Raw genomic sequence first — 22235 nt, 5'->3', positions numbered from 1 at the left:
ACTCCCGCGGAGAGGGAAATTCCGAGGGTGTGAGAAGAGTGACCATCAGAGATTCTGCAGAAGGTAAATATTTTTAATATTATTAGGCTAATGTTGTTCTATTATTACTACTTTTATCAGCAGGACATTAATAATGATTGTAAATACAGCATCTATGTTTATCAATTAGTACAAAAACTGTATGCAGACTACTGTGTGTAGGCCTATGTGTCTAAGTAGTAACCTAATAATAATGTCATTTAGTAGACCTCAACATCGTTGCAGACACCCCCAAGAGACCTTCTCTGAAGAGATTTTTGCCCAAAAAGCATAAATCCTCCCCCAAAAAGAGTCCGAATTATGGTCAGTCTCTTATTTAGGCTATTTTCTCCTCATTATAATGTACATAAAAGTACTACCACACACCACTGTGATTTCTGCGTTTTGAATTTGTGTATGTGTTTATTTTGTTTAAAAGGAGACTCTGAATAACATTTTAGAAACTTCAAGGACATCTGAGACCAAGAATAGACGACCTCTCTCTCTCTCCGTAAAAGACTGAGATTTGACCCTGGTGAGATTCTGTTGTTTTTAAATAGATGACAAACATGAGCTTAACCGTGGAGTCAATTAAGTGTGACGAGACTCCGGCCGCGCAGTGTCTTCCACAGGTCCAGAACCTGACCGAGAAGAAACTGTTTGCTTGTCCTCAGTATCGGAGGAATGGACTGACGTGCAAATTCTGCCTGGTGAGATTCTATTGTTGTAAATAAATGTCAAACCGTGCTGAACCGTTGTAGTTAATTAAGAAAACTTTTATGGCAATATTATTTTCTGTTTCAGCATCCTGTGACGACGCTCTGGCTGTGACGCACACCGAGGCCCCAGCTTCCACAAGTCCAGAACCTGACTGGGAAGAAACTGTTTGCTTGTCCTCAGAACCAGAGAAATGGACTGACACACAAATTCAGTACTGGGATGACAGCGCTTTTCCCCAAGAAGAAGAAGAAAGACGGCGATGAGGTGTGTTGAAACACACCGTGCATCCTCCTGGGGGAGAGAGGCCTCATCTGGACCAAGCCACGCATCCGAGGTCGTATATGTGATACCACATGATTGTGTGGTAAGATTGTTCAAGGCAACACTGATGTCTGTTAAATATGTGAAAATTTCAGAGCATAGAGCAAGTATTGAAAGAAGACAACTAGGTTGTATAATGTTAAAATATGCAAAAATACAACAAGCTAATACTAAAGATAGATCAGATAGGCCTGTGCAATTGGAAAGGAAAACAGGTACCCAAAAAATAACTTGCTAGGCTATAGTGTGACATAAATTTCAGCGTGTGTTTATTTTATTTAGCCCAAAAAGTGTCTACGTAAATCAAATTATGGCAGACGTAGTGGTTATGTTACTAGTGATGATGATTCGGATTATGATAATGCCAGACACATGATTCCTACAAATCACCTCTCCCCTCAAAAGCTTATCCGATATAGAAATTGAGATTGACACCATGTGGCAGGGTATAGAGTCAGATTCGGAGGAATCTGTAGTGTTCTTACAAAGCAACAGCGAATCACTAGGTTTTGAAACATCGTCTCCCCTCAAAAACATATCCGATATTGAAGATATTGTTGAAAGCATGCTGCAGGATGTAGAACAAGTCCCAGAGCCAGATTTTGAGTCCATGTCTCCTGAAAACATTACGGGGTCAAAATACGCCAAAATGTAAACTTGCATGCCATTAGACTGGATAATTTAAGTTCAGCGTTGGCTGTGTTAAGACACAAATTAACAGAAGTAGTTAATTTTTCAAACAGTTTAGCAGCGCCTGACGGTGTTTTAAACGTTGTCCGAAAAGGTCCATCTCTGTCTAGCGCCGTGTGCGCTGTGTTAAATGCCGGAAACAGCTACAACGCAGAAACATTTTTAAACGGAATTGAACGGTAATGCAAAGTAATGACAGAATGTTGTCAGATGACGGACTCAAATTTGTGGCCATTATAGCCCTCAATAAACGTGGCGGCACTCAGCGCAAGTTAGGGAGTATTCCTTATGATCAAATTATTCAAAAGAAAAAGGCCTGTTTATAAGTATCAAGATTGTAGTCTTCTACCACAATGACGGGACTAAAAAACTACAGATGTATCAGACTCGCGAACAGCCCTACCCTAACACCTTATGGCTTTATCTCCACGACGAACATTATTACACCATACAAAACAAAAACTGCATTTTTCGCAAGTTCCTACATTTGCGATTACTGCTACAAAGGCTATAAAACCAAGGCCTATCACAAGTGTAAATGTCTTTGCAGCATGCTTCTTTGACGACTGTCACAAACACAGAGAATCAAAACCCACACGCTGTCCAGACTGTTTGCGCTTCTGTAGGTCGACGTATTGTTTTAACAAACACAAAAGCATTGTAAATCCTACCCAGCGTGGGGGGAATGTTCAGACCGTGTAATCGTACCAAATACTGCGGCGACTGCGGTTATGTGTACGCTGTGAGTTACAAACCAAATGATGTAGGTCATAAATGTCAGAAAGGAAAATGTGGCCATTGTGGGGATGTGTTAAGGTCTGACATAGAACATCAGTGTTTTATTCAGCCTGCAAAGGCTTCAAAACCGCAGACTAAATACATCTTTTATGACTTTGAAACACGAACGGACGAAAACAGACGTGGCAAATTTTGTCTGCGCTATTGATTTTCGAGGCAAAAAATGGTGGCCGGCTGGCACGACCTGCGTCGATCTCTTTGTCCAAAAATGTAGACAATCAAAATGCAAAAATTACAGCTTTATAGCACACAGTGCGTCAGGATTTGATAATTACATCATGCTTGACTATTTTACAAAACAAGGCATCACACCTACTACTGCGCGGTAGCAGTTTTGCTGATGTACGACGTGGCATACAGCCAGAGATGGATTGACTCATTCAGTTTTTTACCAATGCATTTGTCTAAGACTCCTGCGGCATTAGGTTTTGAAGATGCAAAAAGGATACTTTCCACAATTTTTCAACACCCTTGAGAACCACAATTATGTCGGCTCATACCCTGAACCGCGGAACGAGGAACAGCTGGCAGGAGGGGAAAGAGTCCGGGAGCTGATAGGTGGAAAGCAGGCTGGTGAAGGGGGAACAAGGTAACAGGGCTAACGAGGGTGATGCAGGGCAGGTGTAGAGGGAAGGAGCACAGAAGGGAGGAAAGTCCGAGGACAACTGGTGGCTGGTGGGAGAATGGCAGGACTGGGGAGTGAAAGGAGTGGTTGACCAGGACACAGGGGCAGACAGGGGCAGATCATGGCAGACACAAGGGCTAGGGCTGAGAGGGGCAGATCATGGCAGACACAAGGGCTAGGGCTGAGAGGGCAGACACAAGGACTAGGGCTGAGAGGGGCAGATCATGGCAGACAGGGGCAGATCATGACAATGAGTTTGCAGGATGTTTTTGGCACAGGTGTTCAAAGTACTACAACCCTGGCCATAAAAATCCTGTCAACAGTATTGCATTTGGTGTTTTGTACAGGCAGTTTAAAGAAAAACTACAGGCGCTTAGACTAACGTACAAACTAAATGTAACAGTGATTTGGGAATGCGAGTGGGAGTCATCCAAAAAAACAGACCCTGAAGTGCAGGTTTTTTTGAAAAATTATGATGCGCCCCCAGACTTGACCCCAGAAAAGCATTGTTTGGTGGACATACTAACGCATAACAACTGTACTACAAAGCCGCTGAGGGTGAAAAAATGCACTATTATGACTTTACCTTCTTGTACCCGACAGTGCAGTCCTTCAAAAGTTAGGCGATTGGACACCCCAAAATTATTTTTCGCTATTTCGAACCTGTTGAAAACTATTTTGGATTGATAAAATGCTCTGTGCAGCCTCGTCGCGGTTTGTACCACCCAGTACTCCCATACTGATGCAACAACAAACTAACTAGTTTCCCCTGTGTAGGACATGCGCTGAGACACAAAATCAGACCGGTGACTGTAACCACAACAATTCTGAGAGGGCTCTCTCAGGAGTATGGGTCAGTTTTGAGTTACAAAAGGCCATTGAAAAAGGTTACATAGTTGATAAAATTGACAAAGTGTGGAATTTTCCACAAAAAAAAACGCTCTCTGTTTAAGGAGTATGTAAAGACCTTTTTACAACGAAAACAGGAGGCTTCTGGTTACCCCAGTTTTGCAAAAGATGACGAGTCAAAGGCTAAATACATTAAAGAATACTATGAAAAAGAGGGTATCTAGTTAAATCCCGAAAAAATAGTTGTCAACAAAGCAGTGCGGAGCATCAACAAACTGTTGCTCAATTCTTTGTGGGCGTGTTTTTCAATGCGTGAAAATCTACCCACATGCAAATTAGTAACAGACCCTGAACAATTTGCCTGCTACATGTTTAGAGATCAATATGATGTTAGACAACTTGCATTTGTGTCTGATCATGTAGCGCTTGTTCAGTGGCGATATGCAAACGCACAGGCAGCTAAAACAAAAGACATAATCATCTTTATCCGCGCCATGACAACTGCATACGCTCGACTCATGTTGTACGATTAGACACGATGGACAAGCTAGGGGAGAGGTGTATCTATTCCGATACAGACAGTGTGGTGTTTGTGTCCAAGGAAGGCGACTGGGTTCCAGAGTTGGGTCCTTTTTTAGGTGACCTTACTGATGAGATTAATGGGGATACCGGAGAGGATGACTACATTGTGTAGTTTGTGTCAGGTAGGCCAAAATGCTATGCGTATCAGATGATGCACAACAAGACTCAGCTGAAATGCAAGGGAATCATGCTAATTGCCAGAAATGTCTGTTGTTAGGCATGACACCCTTGTAGATCTGGTTAAACAGTTTGTGGCCCATGACGATCATGATGAAAGAACTCAAAATATAGTAACAAAAACAGACACGATCGTGAGAAATAAAAAGACGTTTCAGCTTAAAAACAATTGGAAAACGACTTCAGATGGTGTACACGAAGCGTAGGGTGTTTCCAAATTTTACAACATTGCCTTATGAAATGGCTGTTAGAGAGATTACGGAATTTGATCTTAGACTGTAACATCCTTTTAGTCTAATTGTATCAGGACCGTCAAACAGCAGAAAGACTTTTTTTGTAAAAATGTTAATGGAAAATGCAGACAAACTTATGTCTAAAAACATTGTTTTATGTTGGCAACCGTTATATGATGACTTGTTGAAAATTAGAAATGTGAATTTTGTTGGTTTGCCTGTTTCTCTATGTGTTGAATCTTTGCTACCTGTACATAAAAACAACTTGTTAATTATTGATGATTTGATGAATGCTGCTAGCAATAATATTGAAGTGCAAAATGTGTTTACAAAGTATGTGCATCATAGGAATTTGAGCTGTTTATTTAGTGCAGAATTGTTTTTTCCAAGGGAAAGTTAGCAGAACAATTCATTTGAATACCAATTATCTAATTCTATTTAAAAATCCTAGAGATAAATATCAGGTTTTCCTCATGGCTAAACAAATGTTTCCTGGTAAAAGCAAATATTTTATGGAATGTTTTGAAGATGCTACCAGCGTTCCTTATGGATATCTTTTGATTGACTATAAAGCCAAGACTCCAGATCATGTACATCTCAGAACAGACTTGCTCTCTGATATGCCTGTTGTGTACATGCCTAAAAACAAATAAAGCAACATGTCAGAACATATAAGGAGAAATGTGTCTTTATTACAGCTGTTACATAAAGCGATGCCTACTCAGAGAAAGCTTAATATTCAATCTGCTTCTACAGACTTTATTTTGACATTGCGTGAAATAGCTTTCAATGTTTTAAAAGGGAAAATCCCTTTAACGAAGGATAAGGATAAGTGTTTGACAACTGTGTTATAAGTCTGTCTCCCAGAGAAATATCTACTTGTGAAAATGTTGTGCATCCCGGGTAGTTGATGAATCCCACTTCGTCCGTCTGTGCCAAATTTCCTCCATTAGCCCTGGTTATTTTTACACGCAGATAGAGATGCGTGTTGTTTAAATCGAAATAGATAATCCTTGTTGCTTGCAGAAACAAAAAATTCCAATGGAGCAGGATCAGAAATTGCCGCTAGAGGGATTTCAACGTAGACATTTTTTTCAATGCTAGTTTGTGTGAGCGGTACCAGGAACAAGTCCAATTCAGATTTAATACATTCTCCAGACATGTTTTGTATCAAATCCATTTTTGTTAAAATATGTCCTTTACACCCCTCCTATAACGTTTAGACGAGTTGGCTCTCCTTGTCTGTATACTTTTTCTTGAACTAGGCTTCTTCTTATTTGGGATTCTGCGCCGCTTTTTCGGTTGGGCACTCCCCCTTTTGCCTGGACGGCGTTTCATAGGTCTGTGAGCCATGGTCATCATTCCTGACCCCTCTTGCAGTCTGCTATAAACAAACATGTTGTACAACCCCACGCTGATGTCGGCAGGATGTGGTGCCAAAAATCGCAACAGCGAAACATCCTCGTAATCTATTTCCTTTTGTGTAGGGGTTTTAAACGTTACACCGGGCGCAAATCCTAACATTTGTGCAAGTTTCCCTTGAAATGTTATGTCTATATCAGATTCCGAAATTACGGTGCCCCTCTGGGGTCACATGGTAGAAAAAAAAACTTGATGTGTAAATCCGTGCGAACGGATTTGTAAACTGTGCGAACGGATTTCAAAACCGTGCCCTCGGATTCACAATCCGTGCGAACGGATTTGTAAACTGTGCGAATGGATTTGTAAACTGTGCGAATGGAAACGGTTTACAAATCCGTTCGCACAGTTTACAAATCCATTCGCATGGATTGTGAATCCGAGGGCACGGTTTTGAAATCCATTTGCACAGTTTACAAATCCATTCGCACAGTTTACAAATCCGTTCGCATGGATTTACATCAAGTTTTTTTTTCTACCATGTAACCCCAGAGGGGCTCCATACGAAATAGACACTCTGTTTTTGACGGTATTGTGCTGGAGAATAATGTATCCCATGTCATGCTCAGATAATCCTCTATTTATCTCGGTTATTAGCTGATGCATAGTTGTATAAATAACCTACCGTACACTTAGACAAGCATTCTTGCTACTCTTTTTATCTGAAACAAACAATTACAAGAGCCCATGTCACTCCACTGTTCATATCCCTCCACTGGCTCCCAGTTGCTGATTGCCTCAAGTTCAAGTCCTTGATGCTCGCCTACAAAGCAGCATCCAAAACGGCTCCCACCTACCTGAACTCCCTCATTCAGGTCTACGCTCCCTCCCACTCACTACGCTCTGCCAATGAGCGGCGCCTGGTGCTGCCACCACAACAAGGCCCTAGCCAGAGTCTTCTCTTCTGTGGTTCCTCGGTGGTGGAACAAGTTACCAAACTCTATTTGATCTGCAGAGTCCCTCTCAATCTTTAAGAAAAGGCTAAAGACCCAACTCTTTCGCGAACACCTTCTCACCTGATGGACTGTGTAATTAAAAAATAAATAAATAAATAAAAATAATTCTTTATCTGCCTCTATGCGCTGCCTCTATGCTCTGCCTCGTGGCGCTTATGTCCTGTCGGACCAGAACTTAGCTTTATGGCATTTACTCTCGTTGTTCTCTCCTGACTAGATCCTTGCTTGTGTTGTATTAAAATCTCATGTGTTCGTCGCTTTGGATAAAAGCGTCTGCCAAATGGGAAATTGTAACAGTAATTGAAACAACAAATTCAGCATCTTTTGCCGGAAAGGGTGTCCAAGTCTTTGGATATTTTATTTCTATCAATCCTACTTCATATGAACCTTTTAAGTGTAGAGCTTTGGCTAGTTTTGTTCTAAAATTAGCTATTGTGTTGTTGGGGTAAAAAGTTGAGGAAGAATTGTTAGGTAATGTTACAAAAATCCTTCTCCATCCATCCTTATGCAGTTTCCGATTATTACTCTACCGCGTTGCTTTTGTTCAATGATACACATCTACTCTTATACTGTATATCGCATGTGTCATAGTATGCCCTTAAACACAACCCCTCTTATTTATTACTACAAGTTAATAACTTGATTTTCAGGAATCCAAGAATTAAATTTGTCAGGCCACCCAATCCATTTCACCAGAACCATAGTTTTACGCCCCACCTTTTTTCTAGACAAAGTTTTTTCTATTTTGAACATCTTGTTTTCATCTACAATAATTCTTTGCAGCTCCTGCTCCTTGTAATATTTCACCATCATAATCTTTTAATCTGTAGACGGGAGGTTGTCGAGGTACACATTCTCCTATGGTAAAATATTCATCTGTGTAATTTTGTTAATAGCCTCTCAGTTTTGAAATTTGCACCGTATTCCCATTTCTAAATTTAAGTAAACCATCCTCTTTTTTCTTGTACAAGTTATTAAAAACAATGTCTTCATTGTCTTTAGTTACATCAACCAGTTTCATTTTAATACTTCGGTGATAACTTGTGTTATAGGAATTAGTTAGATCCTGTAAAACATCTACATAATGCTTAGAATTGTTGGCTGTTAAATATCTCCGCATTTTAGATTTGAGAGTTCTGTTGAAACATTCAACAACACATGCCTTTGTCTCGTTTGATGTGGCAAAGTGTATGATCTGATTTTTTTTCATTAGTTCTTGAAATTCCTTATTAAAAAATTCTGTGCCTTTGTCCGTTTGTAATTTTTTAGGTACCCTTCTTTTAAAGCTACACTAAGCGATTTTTTCTGACAGCAACCGCAACACATTTAAAAACACACAGCAAACACACAGCAAAGCTACTGGGCGACGGCAGCCCTTAAGGACAAACCGTGCATAAAGGGTAATGGCTAAAATAAACGTACCTACGGAGAAATATCGCCAGTTACCAGTCTCGCTTTGCCAGATTTTTCTACCCCTGAATGTCCTACAATAACAAGTGAAGAGGCGGGTATTAAGTTTACTAGTTGAAAACGTTTACTCGCTCGCTTTATCGATTCGCCTTTTCTCAGGCCGACTTTGACAACACGCTTTAGGAAAGAGGGGAAAACAACAACACAGCTGGTCCGCATGTGTAGCTATTTTTTTATATCATTACGTCTCACGGAAATCTCCACGTAGCACACTTTAGTTTCAGGATTGCTTACAGGGTCTGACATCGCTTATTGCAGGTTTAAGATGTCTTTAAACGCAGTCACCTGACTAGGGCTGTCAACGAATATTCTAAATTCGATTATATCAAATTCGATTATACAATCGAATTGTAAAAAAAAACAGACATTTGATTGTGAAAATTAATATTCGATTGTGAAAAAAAAAAAAAGCAGCACTTCGGCGGCTGTCTGCCTCGCGAGTTCTCGCGTGGGCCTGGGCCGCTGCACTGAATGCACTGCATGACGGACAGAAGTCACACAACGTCACTTTCATTGATTGAAAATGAAATGTAGGTCAAGCTGAAACGAGCGAATAATTCAACAACAACCGTGTGGTAATGATGGCAGCGAGTTCACAACCCCCTCCGAGCAATCTAAAAAGCCCTGTCTGGAAATACTTCGGATTTTGGTCAGATGGCAAAATTGTGGAACCTCGAGATAAAGTTGTATCAAATTGTTTATTTAAACCAGTATGAAGAGAGAGAGAGAGAGAGAGAGAGAGAGAGAGACGGTCTTTAAATTAAGTTTTACGGTATAGGACATTATTTTATTTGTTTATTTTGTAATGTGTAGGTATGTAGATCTTTTAAAAGACATGTTTATGTTGAAATAAATATACCTATACAAGTAGTTATGTCTCTCGTTGTATTGGTTTGCCCTCTTATGGACATAATGCGCAAAAATAGATATTCGAATGGTTTGAACCTGTGTTTGTTCAGAAGGAATAATCAAATGTCATTTTTGGCCATTTTGACAGCCCTACACCTGACCACCACTTTTATTTTTTAAACAACGAACCCATGCGTACTTTGAAAACACATCTATACATGCTATCAGATAACACACCCCATCATTTTCTTTAGAATAAATGCTCATATGAACTAGGTCTGCCTGAAACTGCCAATCTATTCCATTTACTAATACGCTATTTCTTTTAAAATGTATAGGAGCGTTTTTGTAAAGTGTATGCATCTTGTTTAAGAAGCCAATTTTCTACTTCTGAGTCTAGATATTGCCTGCCTGTACTTTCAAACACCATATCCCCCTAAGCTCTCTGGAGTGTAGTACATCTCTTTCATGACCTCTGCCATGGTGTTGTAAATAATGAATGAACACGTCAGGTTTAACAGTCTTTATTGTCGAAACATGTTTACATCACCATTATCGTTGTTTTCATTATTATCATCATTACAGAAAACAGTAAAACATCAAGATCAAGGATTAACTAGTTTAGTTTTGGTTTTTCTTAACTAACATCTCCGCTAGATTTTTCATCACGTTATAAACATCTACATTTTCTTTTCTGCTTATCTTAAAAACACACAGATCAACACCTAAAGTACAAAAACATGCAACATGTCCAAATCTGATACTGTCATCGCTTAAAGGAGAACAGTTTACATTTGTTGTGGGAGTAGTTTTTACATCTGAATATGTGTTTGCCCCTAGGAGCATCATGCTGGGCCAATCTATGCCAGGCAGATCCTTTGCTACAAGTGTAACACACTTCATTTGCTTTTTAAACCTTTGGTATTGTTGAGATCTGTAAGCATCAATGCTGGACTATAGCATTAAGTCGTTTGGTACCACACTGTTCTTTTATTTGCCTCAGTTTTGGAATGATGTAGCAACTCTCCTTTAGTTTGTGCACAACAGCCGTTGCCTTGAATTTTTGACAAAGCTGGCGGCACAATCCCGAGGCAGTCCAGAACATACGCTTGAGCTCTTGTGTAATTTTCATTAAAAAGTTATTTTGTAATTTCTTGAAAACATGCGTCAAAATAATAGGGAGGTAATTCGTCAATACATGAATGAAATGGTCTATTATAGAGATAGTATGGATATTTACAGATTGCGCAGTCACTTCTCACTTCTAGATCATTAATTTCGTACCAAAAATGTCCAATAGACCTTTACAACATTCCACATAGAAGGTGTGATGTTTGTGTCTTCTGCGACATCATCCGAAGAGTCTGAATGTTCTTCCAAAGAAGACTCCTGTGTATTTTTCTTTTTCCTGGGGCAGAAATGTCAAAATTCTCTTCCCCAACTCCTTGCCGAATTGGTCTACCCAATTGTCATTGTTGTCATCACCCAGAGCTTGTAAAATAAGCAGGCATGTCATGAGTCAGCAGCAGCATATATACAGTTTTTTAGCAACCTTTTAGACCGGTATAAACAAGTCTCCCAAACACTCCATCAGATTAGAAATCCCCCCAATCTACACCAGTAAGGGGGAAACTTTTTTCTCCAGTGGATCTTGGAAAAGTCTTTTCCAAGTCTTAGGATTTGTGGGTCTTATACCACTTGAACAAGACATTGATGTGTGAGAAAACATCTTGTGTTTTCTCCAAATCACTTCAATGGATTAGAATACCTGTAGTAAACCATGACCCCCATTCTTCAGCAGTGAGGGGGTATAGCTTATCCTCATCAGGGGTACCACGCCGTGCATTGTGGATAACAGAGTTATGCAGACATTTTCTGAAAAATATGTAGGATTCAGAGTCCTTGATGTCTATATCCGTCTCCACCCGGTAGGTTTCACCTTCCACTGACCCATCCCATTGGGCCTCGTACAATCCTTGAGTGTTATTTAGCCCCGGACAGATTTTATCTCTAATCACACTCCAGTCTTTTAAAAAAAAAAAGTATTTTCTTTCAAAAACGTCTCATCAACCTCTCTTGTATAAGATATACTTGTCCTTTCTCAAACAAGTAACCAGAAACACGTCCGTCATCCATATTCCACTCATATTGTGGAGCCCATGCTTTCTGGTCTAGAAAACAAGCCAGGGTTTTAGGAACACCGCTTTTCTTTTTGGGAGCCATAGTTAACTCAGCATCAACCATGTTCACTCTACGAATCGATGTTGAAGCATTAGAGGGCATACCTGTGTTTTCCATCGCGATGCGCCTGCCGGAAATACGATAGGGCTGCAGATGAGGACGTGACGGAGGAAGGCGCTGGAATTAAATGAAGAAAATTGTCCGGATGGAGCAGCAGAGCGCAGTGAGTCCTAGAGCTGGTCAGAGTTGACTCTGTGTTGTCTGTGCAGTAAAGAAGCAAATGTTCTTTAAATAGCCTAGCTAGAAGCAATAAAGCAATAAAGATTAATAAAAACATGTTGAGACACGGCCCCTCATAATTGGCTAAATAATTCCATCAATCAAATCTTAATGACAGTCATTCTGCTCTTACAGGCTTCTTGCTTCCACTAGCAGATGAAAACGAGCTCAGACAATGGCAGACGCTTCTCGAGCTGTCATGTTTTGTTTTTTTTATTAATAAAATAGAGGAGATCAGGCTCCAGATTTCCCCTGACACTTGAGACCTCTGTATCTGTTTTGAACCCCTGCCTTGCTGACCCATTTTGAACAAATCTCTGTGCTGACCTTAGAGGAAACCATTTCTCATATGAGATCCTTTTCCTGCTCACTTGACTCACTCATCATTCCCACTAGGTTTGAAACAGGTATTCCATAATGTTGGCCGTAATATTTTTTCCATCGTCAACAGCTCACTGTCCACTGGCACATTCCCATTCAGTAGTTCCACCCTTGCTGAAGAAACAGTCCTTGGACCCTCTTGTTTTAACACATTTTTAGATCAATTTCAAAGTTACCATATCTAAAATTATAGAAAACATTGTTTCCTTGCAATTGATTGCTTTTATGAATAATAATAACATTTTTGAGGAATTTCAATCAAGGTTTCCATGCCCTACACAGCACAGAAACAGCTTGTCAAGGTCACTAATGAGCTACTGCTGGCAAATGATTCAGGCGCCTGTTCTGTTTTAATCCTCCTTGATTTAAACTAAAATCAAGGTGGCTTAAATCAAATGGCTTCTATAAATTATCAAAGTACATGGTACAGTGAGCCACAGTACCACTGTCAGTTCACAAACAAAGACATCGCACTTTCAAACCCGCTCTATGAGGAAGTAGTACATTGTTGAGTGAGCTGTTCATTCAAGTTTTCGTGTTGCAGTACGTACGTAACCCGTATACTGAATACTCGAACTCGACTTGACATGGCAGCGGTACTGAATGCTAGAGTTGCTGCTCGTCGCCGACAACCTTTAATTCATTGTGCCTGCGGTAATTTACCACAAAAAAAATACTGTTTCTTTGTCGAGACGATAAGTTGAAAGGCATGTTTTAACTGAAAAAATAAACAATATTGTTTGTGTTAGTATGACAGACTAGTCTATGTTCTTGTATTGAGCGGTTGTGTAGTTTTGAGTCATGTGCCGACTTGTGGTTTTCCCCTCGGGGCTTGCCATACTTAGATACTTCTTTGAACAACTCATTCATGTGCCTCTATATCGAAAACTCGAACTCGACTCTACATGGCAGTGGCATCAAACGCTCAAGATACTGTGCAGTTTTTCAGCTTGGTTGGTAGTTAGTTGTTTTGAGTATTGGTGTAACTAATCTTTTATTTTTTCTGAAGCAATGTTGCAAATAATCTTAAATAAAAGTGTACTTGGTTTACAAATGATTTCCTTAATAACAAACACACACACCAATTAGAAAACTACTGTTATAGTGTTTCTCTCAACATACTGTATAAAATACAAAATACAAGCAGAACCAGTAAAATTATAAGTTAAAAATTAAACACTTTGCATGACTTCATAGGTTACTATTTAAAAATGGTATGATAAAATAATAAAATTAAAAATTTAAATTTAAATAAAATTTAAATGGATGTGCTGACAGCATGCATGTATTACACTGACTCCCTCACAATACTAGCAAATTAGCATGTCCTGCCCTCCGCTGGGCTACAGGGTGTGCAGCACTTAATGACAGTAAATGCGATAAGGCACACAGGACATTGCCCGGAAGTTATGAAGACTGATAGCTCAATCTAAGGAAAAAACTCAAAAACCCGAAAAACTCAAAATGTTCTATTCATTTTGAGGTACTGGCTCGAAATGACCGATTCACAATAAGACGTGAAAACAAAAGTGAAACTCAACATTCAACTATTTGCTCCAAACCCGCCTTTGTTAGTGAAGGGATTTGTAAACAGTAACCTCATAACACGTCTTCTGCTGCCCTACAAACTTTAATGGTTTGTAACATTATAACCTTGTGGTATTTAAGTAACGTTAGTGGAATTAGGTATTTAACCGACAACCATGTCACAGTGGAAAAAAAACTCAGATTCAACGAATGCTACTTATTCCTATTAAAAGGCTTAGCTGATGAAGACTGATACACAGTTGGTTTCACTACTGTTGACAAAATGCACTTATTGTAAGTCGCTTTGGACAAAAGCGTCTGCTAAATAACATAATGTAATGTAATGCTTCAGTGCATATCATTTAATTGAACTGAATTTAACTGAATTTAAATGAATTGAACACACACGCCGTGGATCTGTACAGGATCTGTGCTTGTTTTTTTACTTTTCTCAGACAAATCATTTGTATTTGCAGGGAAATCAGAATAGGCTGCTATACCCACTGTCTGAAATGTGTGTGTGTGTGTGTTCTGTTGTAGGGCCATCATGGAACACAAGGAGCTGCTGAAGGTACCCTGGGACTGGCAGATAGGTGAGATTGCACACACAGACACACACACACACACACTTACTTGCTTATTGCAGTCCATCGAAAATCGAAGATGACGTTGCTTCGGTTAATTGTGTATGGTGAGGCTCTGGCTCTGGTTAAGTCTTTACGGCGATGTCACTGCATGTGGCTGTGGAGGTAAGGGCAGAATCTGGGGGAGGAGGGGGTACATTGGATTGGTGTCTCCGCTGCCGCTGGGCTCTCCGTTGCTTGTTATCTGCTGGGTTTCAAGGATGCTAATTCCAGAGATGCTAATGGAGCTCCATGATGACCTGTCCACAGCCATACACTCCAGGCCGCTAGGCTTGATATTGCATCTCTTCATGATGTTCTTCAGTTGGTCTTTGTAGCGGAGCTTTTGTCCTCCAGGTCTTCTATTGGCAGCCAATAGTTGACCGTATAGGACTTGTTGTGGGAGGCGCCCTTAAGGCATCCGGATTACGTGTAACCCTAACCCAACCCAACCAAATATATATATATATATATATATATATATATATATACATATATATATATATATATATATACATGGCGGACTCTATGGACATTATTCACCATAATCTGTGGTTTGGGTATGTTTAACACACGCAGTTATATTGTGTGCTTCTCAGGGTTAAGGAGACACGGTCCCTTTTAAGAAAGTCTGTGTTTTCTGAGTGACGTCAGCTCGACGTAGTGTTGTTGTGTTTTTGGGCAGCGCGATGTAAATTGTCTGGCTCGGTGGGTTTCAAATAAATGACACACGAGTTGGTGTAGTCAGGGTTAGGGTTTAGGGTTAGGGTCTCCACATTCCTGCCACTTCTACATATATATATATATATATATATATATATATACATCTAAAAATAAAAATATATTATACATGTGTGTGTATATATATATATATATATATATACACACATGTATAATATATTTTTATTTTTAGATGTTGCTGCAATATTTACTCTACTGTAGAATCCGTCATGCTGGAACAATCAAAACAGCATCTTGAAAAACCATTGCCAAAACCGCTTTGATTTTCCATTAATTTTCAATGTCAGAGCTGATGCTTATGAGGGTGTAATTTTAGTTTCCGCCTCTACGCAAAATGGCGCAGTTTCGTCCGTTTCGCTATGTGACCGGTAAAGTTAATGCTTTCTGTAGTGTAACTTAGAGTAAAAGCTAATACTGAAGGGGCAGGAGTTTGATTCTACCTGTTTATAAGGACTGATTCTGGATCAGCAATATGGAGTATGGAGTATGAGTCTCAAAAGCAGCTCCCTGTTATGTGTATGTGTACTCTTCACTCTTACTGAGCCAGGATGGGGTGTGTAACTGTTGGTGTGTTTGAAAAAAGCAGCAGGTGCTGAGATTATAGGTGATCCAGAATCAGTCCTTAAAAACAGGTAGAATCAAACTCCTGTGCCCAGTTGCATGAAAACCTTTAGATGTCAAACTTAAGTTTGTCCCTGAGATAGATACTTATTTCATGCAGGCTATTTATCATTTATGTGTACTAGAAACGGACTGGCTGCAAGCTAGCTAATGGGAAAATGCATTGAACAAGCTGCTAGCTTGGTGGATTTCAATCTTGCCAACAAGAATATATTTGGCTATCTGGCTAGCCAGTCTGAAGCCTCCTACACATAAAACATAATTTTCTTTGACTGTAATATTAATTAATTTGAATATAATAGCAATATAAAAATGGCACAAATACTTAAGAGACCATGGGAGGCCCTTTAACATTTAAAGTCGAGATGAAATGAAAAATGCCTTTTTAACCCTTTTAGATCACATCCCCGGTCATATTGTGCACCTATATACCAATATATGCCAAAAAAAATACAAAAAATCTATTTCTTTGTATTCTTATATCAAAATTCAATCATGTTTTCTTCCTGTAAAACAAAATATGCCATGTGCTTACGTAAGCATGCCCATAACCAATTTCAACCAATAATATCATGACATCCACCCATTAGCTAGCTAGCAACAGCATGGTACTTCGGTGTGTCTTCGGGTGTTATGACACGCCCACTTTTCAACGTTCAAATCAAATTCCTCCCAACGTTATGTCCCGCCTGTCTTTCCTGTTTCACTCGGAAATACGTCACGATACGGAAGTTAGACACTCTCGAAATGCCGTTTCATCTCGACTTTAAGTAAAGGAAATGCCCTTAAGGGGCTTTGTGCAACCTATCAGCAATAATATAATGATGACTTAAGGATCTTTCCTTATCTGCAGATTTATCTAAGGATATTCCCTGAGGGGGGAGATAAGTGAGCTTTGTGCAACTCACTTGAGTTTAAGGTGAACCTTAAAGAGAACTTAAGGTATAAAACTTAACTAAGAGTTTCTGGCCCATATGGGATATTCTGCACCACACATTTCATGTTGACTTTGAAGCATTCTGAGAATTAAAACACAAAGATATCAGTAACATCTTCCAATAAAATGTCCAAAATACTTTTTTTAAATTATTTTTATATATATTATTTTATTTTCATATTAATGATATAATATTGAATTATTTGTCTTACAGTCAACGTCCATCTGTTTACCTTTTTTCTTAACTAGTATATTGCAGTTCGCAAACTACTAATTTGAAAAAAGGTATCTTTCTGCCCCGCCTGTGCGTTTTATGACACCGTGTACGCGCAACAACAATGGTACCTTCGAAGGGCTTACCCGGCCTGAAAAACAATCTTGGGGAAACACCGCGTCCGGGCCTCAGCACCATGTAATAGTGTGGAGAGACACACAGCTTGGTAGACTGCCACCTTTGTTGATGTTTGTTGATTGTCCTCAGGTTGTTGTTCTCAAAGCCCCTGGAGTGCAGTCGACCAAAAGAAGCTGAGGCTTTGTTGATGCAGGCTTGAATGTCCTGGATGGGTCAGAATGCTGCCAAGGTAGCAGAAACGGTTGACAACGGTTGAGGGGCGTGCCAACTGTGGTGAATTGGGGAAGTTGAGTGGCCGGAGACTGCTGCTGGACAATTAGTTCAGTTTTTTGAGTGTTAACCTGAAGGCCAAGTGAGCAGTACCCTGCACTTCTCCTGGATTTGGCAGATGACAAAGATCATGTCGGATGTACTCAGGTCTTTTCTGAACCCTGAGACTCTGGAAGGATGTTCTCAGTAATGTGTGCTGTAAGGCGGAGCAGCATGACACGTGCTAGCACTTTGAGATGCCACAACACTGATTTGTCACCTTCCTTTTTATATATGGTGACAATGTTACTGTCCTTCCACTCTTGAGGAATCGTTTCCTGTCGCCAGACCTGCAGGATGAGGTGATGAAGATTCCTGGAAAGGAGGTAACCACCATTCTTTAGCTCAGCAGGAATTCCATCAGGGCCAGTGCTCTTGTTGTTTTTCAGGCTTCTTAAAGCTAACAGAACTTCTGTGAGCTGGAGGTCTGGGAGTGAGTCCAGGGCTGATGGGTTTGAGGGGTTTTTGTGGTTGAGGAGGTGTTGAAATGCTCAGCCGTCTGCCGACCGAACAGGAGTGATGTTGCGGAGGGCTGGAGACTGCGGGTTTAAGAGATAGGCCTTAAGTGTTCTACCGTTATCCTCTAGCAGTGCCTGGATTTCAGAGGCACTGTCATCAAACCAGTCCTGATGCCTTGTTTTCGTAAAACCGATGGTTTCTGAGGCAGCCTGGAGTATTGCTGACCTCAGTTTGGTCCACTCATCTTCCACAATGAAGGGCGAGTCAGGATGATCACCTTGTAGGGGAGGTAGGGCCTCTGCTAGTCTCTGCCGATACGTGCATAGGACCTCTGAGCACCCGGCATCTGTGCCAGTTCTGGCGTTGAAGTCACCCATGATAATGAGTTTGTCTGCCTTGGGAGTCTTGATTATTTTGTTATCAAGGGAATCATAAAAGGCGTCCTTGGTGATGTTGTCCAGCGTCCAGTGTGGGGGCATAGACACTGATCAAGGTGGCAAAGCACCATTTAGCCAGTGGAATGCGCCAGGTCATCAGCCTTTCATTTATTCCCTGGGGAGACTCTGGGACACGGTCTGGGCGCGATCTGTTTAAATATCAGGAGCATCAGATCCAAAATGGATTCAATAAAATTATTGTTACAGAAACATGGCTAAATGACACTATACCGGACTCAGATGTGATACTAGATGGTTTTAACACTTTCAGGTGTGACAGGACACATCGTCGCGAAGGCAGCATTTTGATCTATGCAAAAAATTCCTTTGTTGCATCTACAGAAATGTCTTTCTGTACCAGATCAGTTTGAAAGTTTAATTTTGAATATAAGGGTTGGCTGCTCTGATCTCAGAATTGGTTGTATATACAGGCCCCCTAATGCCAACTCCTTGGCAACTGGTAATATTGTGGATTTGATGTCGTCTCATGTAGAGTCTGAAGTATTGTTCATGGGAGACCTGAATTTTAACTGGCTTTCTGATGCCTCTGACGAGTTCAAGGGCCTTGAACTCGTCAGAGGCATCAGAAAGCCAATTAAAATTCACTTAACTCAAATGGTTAAGGAATTTACTCGTCCCAATCTAACCCTATTTGTTCTACTCTTATTAATATCATCCGTCTCCGTCTTCCCCGGTTTGTTTTGTCTGAGTTTTTAATTGTTTTATCATTTTAGTGAGCTTTTACTTTACTCATTTTAACCAGTTTTAATATTATTTGAAACTGGAGACCAAAACATTTAAGCTCTGTGCAAATTGAGCTCTTCTGTGGACATATCTCTGTTTAAACCTCCGGGCGGGAGGACAACCTGTTGCTGCTGAACACAACACGGACAATCACAAACTATTGGAAGGGACTACAGCTGGCGAGGCCTATCATTGGGCCCATGGCGTCTCTGTCCGAGATCTCCAGCATCAAATCCAAGCTGCTATCCATTGAGAATATAATAAATTACCTTCTCCAGCGACAAACGCAGCTCAACGTCCGACTAGCCGCTCTGGAGCCTCCATGGCACGACGTACCATGCTCTGTGGAGCCAGCTCGCTGGGATGAACCTCTAAACAACTCCTGGGCTGATGTTGTGAAGGGTATGCGAAGGATATCTCTCCCTCTCTTTGACCCAAGCGGCGACATCGATATCCTGCCCCTCTCAAACTCCTTTGCACCGCTAGCTGAGCTCGATGATAGCCTGGCTCCAGCCAGCCGACCCACCGTGCGCGACCGGAGGGCTGCGCCGCAGGCGAGGAAACGCTCAGCACCCGGTGCCAACTCTGCCAGCTCCCGTTCAATATCCCCGGAGGGCAAGTGCCCTCGCCTTTCTGGGCAAGCCACGGAAACGACCCCTGACGCCAACCGCACCGCTCTGGTCTGGGGCTCGCAAACTGCCGTGCCTGCAGTGGACACACCTGTGGTCATCGCTGGGAATGGTGTTATAAAGAATGCTGTCCCCAGCCTTGATGGGGCTCCTGTGAACCTTGCCGTCTACAGTAAAGGCTGTGCAGACGGGGAACCAGAGTTTCTCTTAGTTGGGGACTCCGTCGTCAGGTTTGTGGAAATTACAAATGGAATTACATACTGTTGGCCTGGTGCCAAAATTCTGGACATGGTTAAACTCATCCCTGTTCTTACTGACATCCACCCAACTGCCCATACTATTATTGTTCATGTGGGCACAAATGACATTAGACTTAAGCAGTAGGGCTGCACGATATTGGAAAAAACTGACATTGCAATATTTTTTTCTTCTGCGATATATACTGCGATATGAAAAAATACAGGAATTTTCACCAAATGACTTGAATAGCTCTATCAAGCCTTGCCCCTTTAAGAAGGTGGCCTTGTGGGTAACCTGCGTGGGTGACGTTCTAGGAAGTGAGTGTGTTTTTAGCCGCAGCCAGAGTGAGTAAAGTTACCATAGTTAGCGGGAAAAGAGCTTAAAACGTCACCGAGAGGCCGTGCATTATGTTCGCTGCTGTACCGAAATAAAGTGCCAGTTCTCCACTGCAGAGTTGGTCCGGACTCTTAGTAAAAAGCTCGTTACCAGCTACGAGCCAGGCTAAGCTAAAATAGGCTAGCACAACACCAGAGGCTTCCCAACTATGGTTCGGAGCCGCGAAAGCTGTAAAGGTAACATACGCTACTCTTATAACAAACCCTTAAATCGGAGTAAATTATGTTATATCAGACAGACTTCTCTTATAGATTAGTCATGGAAAATGAGAACCATGTGAGTTTTCCTTTTGTATCAAGCAGCAAAAAAGTTGTAGCATGACGTGTTTGAGTTAATTTGCCTTACTTGACATCGCACGTCCTGCGATGTGACTATTGCGCATGTGCACATCGCGATGACGATGCTGAAACGATATATCGTGCAGCCCTATTAAGCAGTCAATTAAGCTCCAACAGGACTATGAGACACTAACTGATACTATTCAGAGCCTTGGAAAGCTTTGTATTCTATCAGGCCTGATTCCCTCTCAGAGGAAAAGTTGTGAGAATTTCAGTCGTCTCTTCAGTGCTCACCAATGGATATTGAACTTTTGTATTGCCACTGGAATTGGGTTCATTAATAATTTTGATTATTTCTGGACCCGTAAGGACCTGTACAAGAGAGATAACCTTCATCCAAACCACAGAGGCACCAGACTGCTCACCGAAAACATTGTCCTCCATTTGCAGTCCCTATGATGTATGGGGAGGGTAGGTAGCACCAGTAATATCCCCCACCCCAATGACCCACAGACTCTATCCCTATCCCATCTAGAGGTGTGAATCTTCACTGGCCTCACGATTCGATTCGATTACGATTCACCTGTTAACGATTCGATTCGATTTGATTCCACGATGCATCATGATGCATCTCGATGCATCTCAATGTATCGCATCCTCAATTTTCTATATTACTGCACATGGCTACTTTTTCATCAATTAATACAAGCAGTCAGATAAATATGAACTCCTTTTTTTATTTAGAAAGTGCTTTAAAAATCAGAATATCAACATAAATGTTTATGTTTAAGATAAATGTTAAACATAAATGTTTTAACATTAAATTAAATTAAATTGTAAACCAAAATAAATGGTATAGGCCTAGCCTATACCTATATTTGTGTGTGAAAATGTTCAATCCTCAAAAACAAAACATAAATCCTTCTGCAGTGCATTACAAGTGTGCTGTAATCTACAGAAAATAAGGTTTTCACATAGCAGCTAACACAGGGCACTTCCTGAATGTGGCAAACATCACAAACATGACTCTGAACACAGCAGACAACAAGACTGCGACAGTAAATACTAAATAGCATCAAACTACTAAGTAGTTTATATAGTGTAGTGTACTTGTTCATAAAAGAAAATAATATCAAAATGTTAACATAATTGTCTTAACATTAAATTGTAAACCAAAATAAATGGTATAGGCCTAGCCTACCTATATTTTTGTGAAAATGTTCAATCCCAGTGTAAATGTACCTTTTGACATTTTCAGTAGAAGTAAAATATGACAAGTACAAAATTGCTCACTGCTCAGCATTTGGGAATTTGTAGGTTCTTGTGTAAGAACACTAGGTGATCCACATGTTCTGGTTTGAGAGTGCTTCTTTTTGCAGTGACCACATCTCCTG

General features: G+C 40.6%; 1 protein-coding gene across 1 annotated transcript in view; it reads left to right on the top strand.

The window, feature by feature from the left end:
* The window catches only part of slc35f1 (solute carrier family 35 member F1), a 160230-nt gene that overhangs the window by 115211 nt on the left and 22784 nt on the right, over positions 1 to 22235 (top strand). Inside the window, exon 6 of the mRNA XM_071906362.1 lies at positions 14616 to 14668. Coding sequence (XP_071762463.1) covers positions 14616 to 14668 — 53 coding nt within the window. The remainder of the gene's footprint in view (positions 1 to 14615; positions 14669 to 22235) is intronic.

This window comes from Centroberyx gerrardi, chromosome 18, assembly GCF_048128805.1.
Source record: "Centroberyx gerrardi isolate f3 chromosome 18, fCenGer3.hap1.cur.20231027, whole genome shotgun sequence".
In the NCBI taxonomy this organism is placed as follows: Eukaryota; Metazoa; Chordata; class Actinopteri; order Beryciformes; family Berycidae; genus Centroberyx; species Centroberyx gerrardi.
This window is presented reverse-complemented; position numbering and strand designations above follow the sequence as displayed.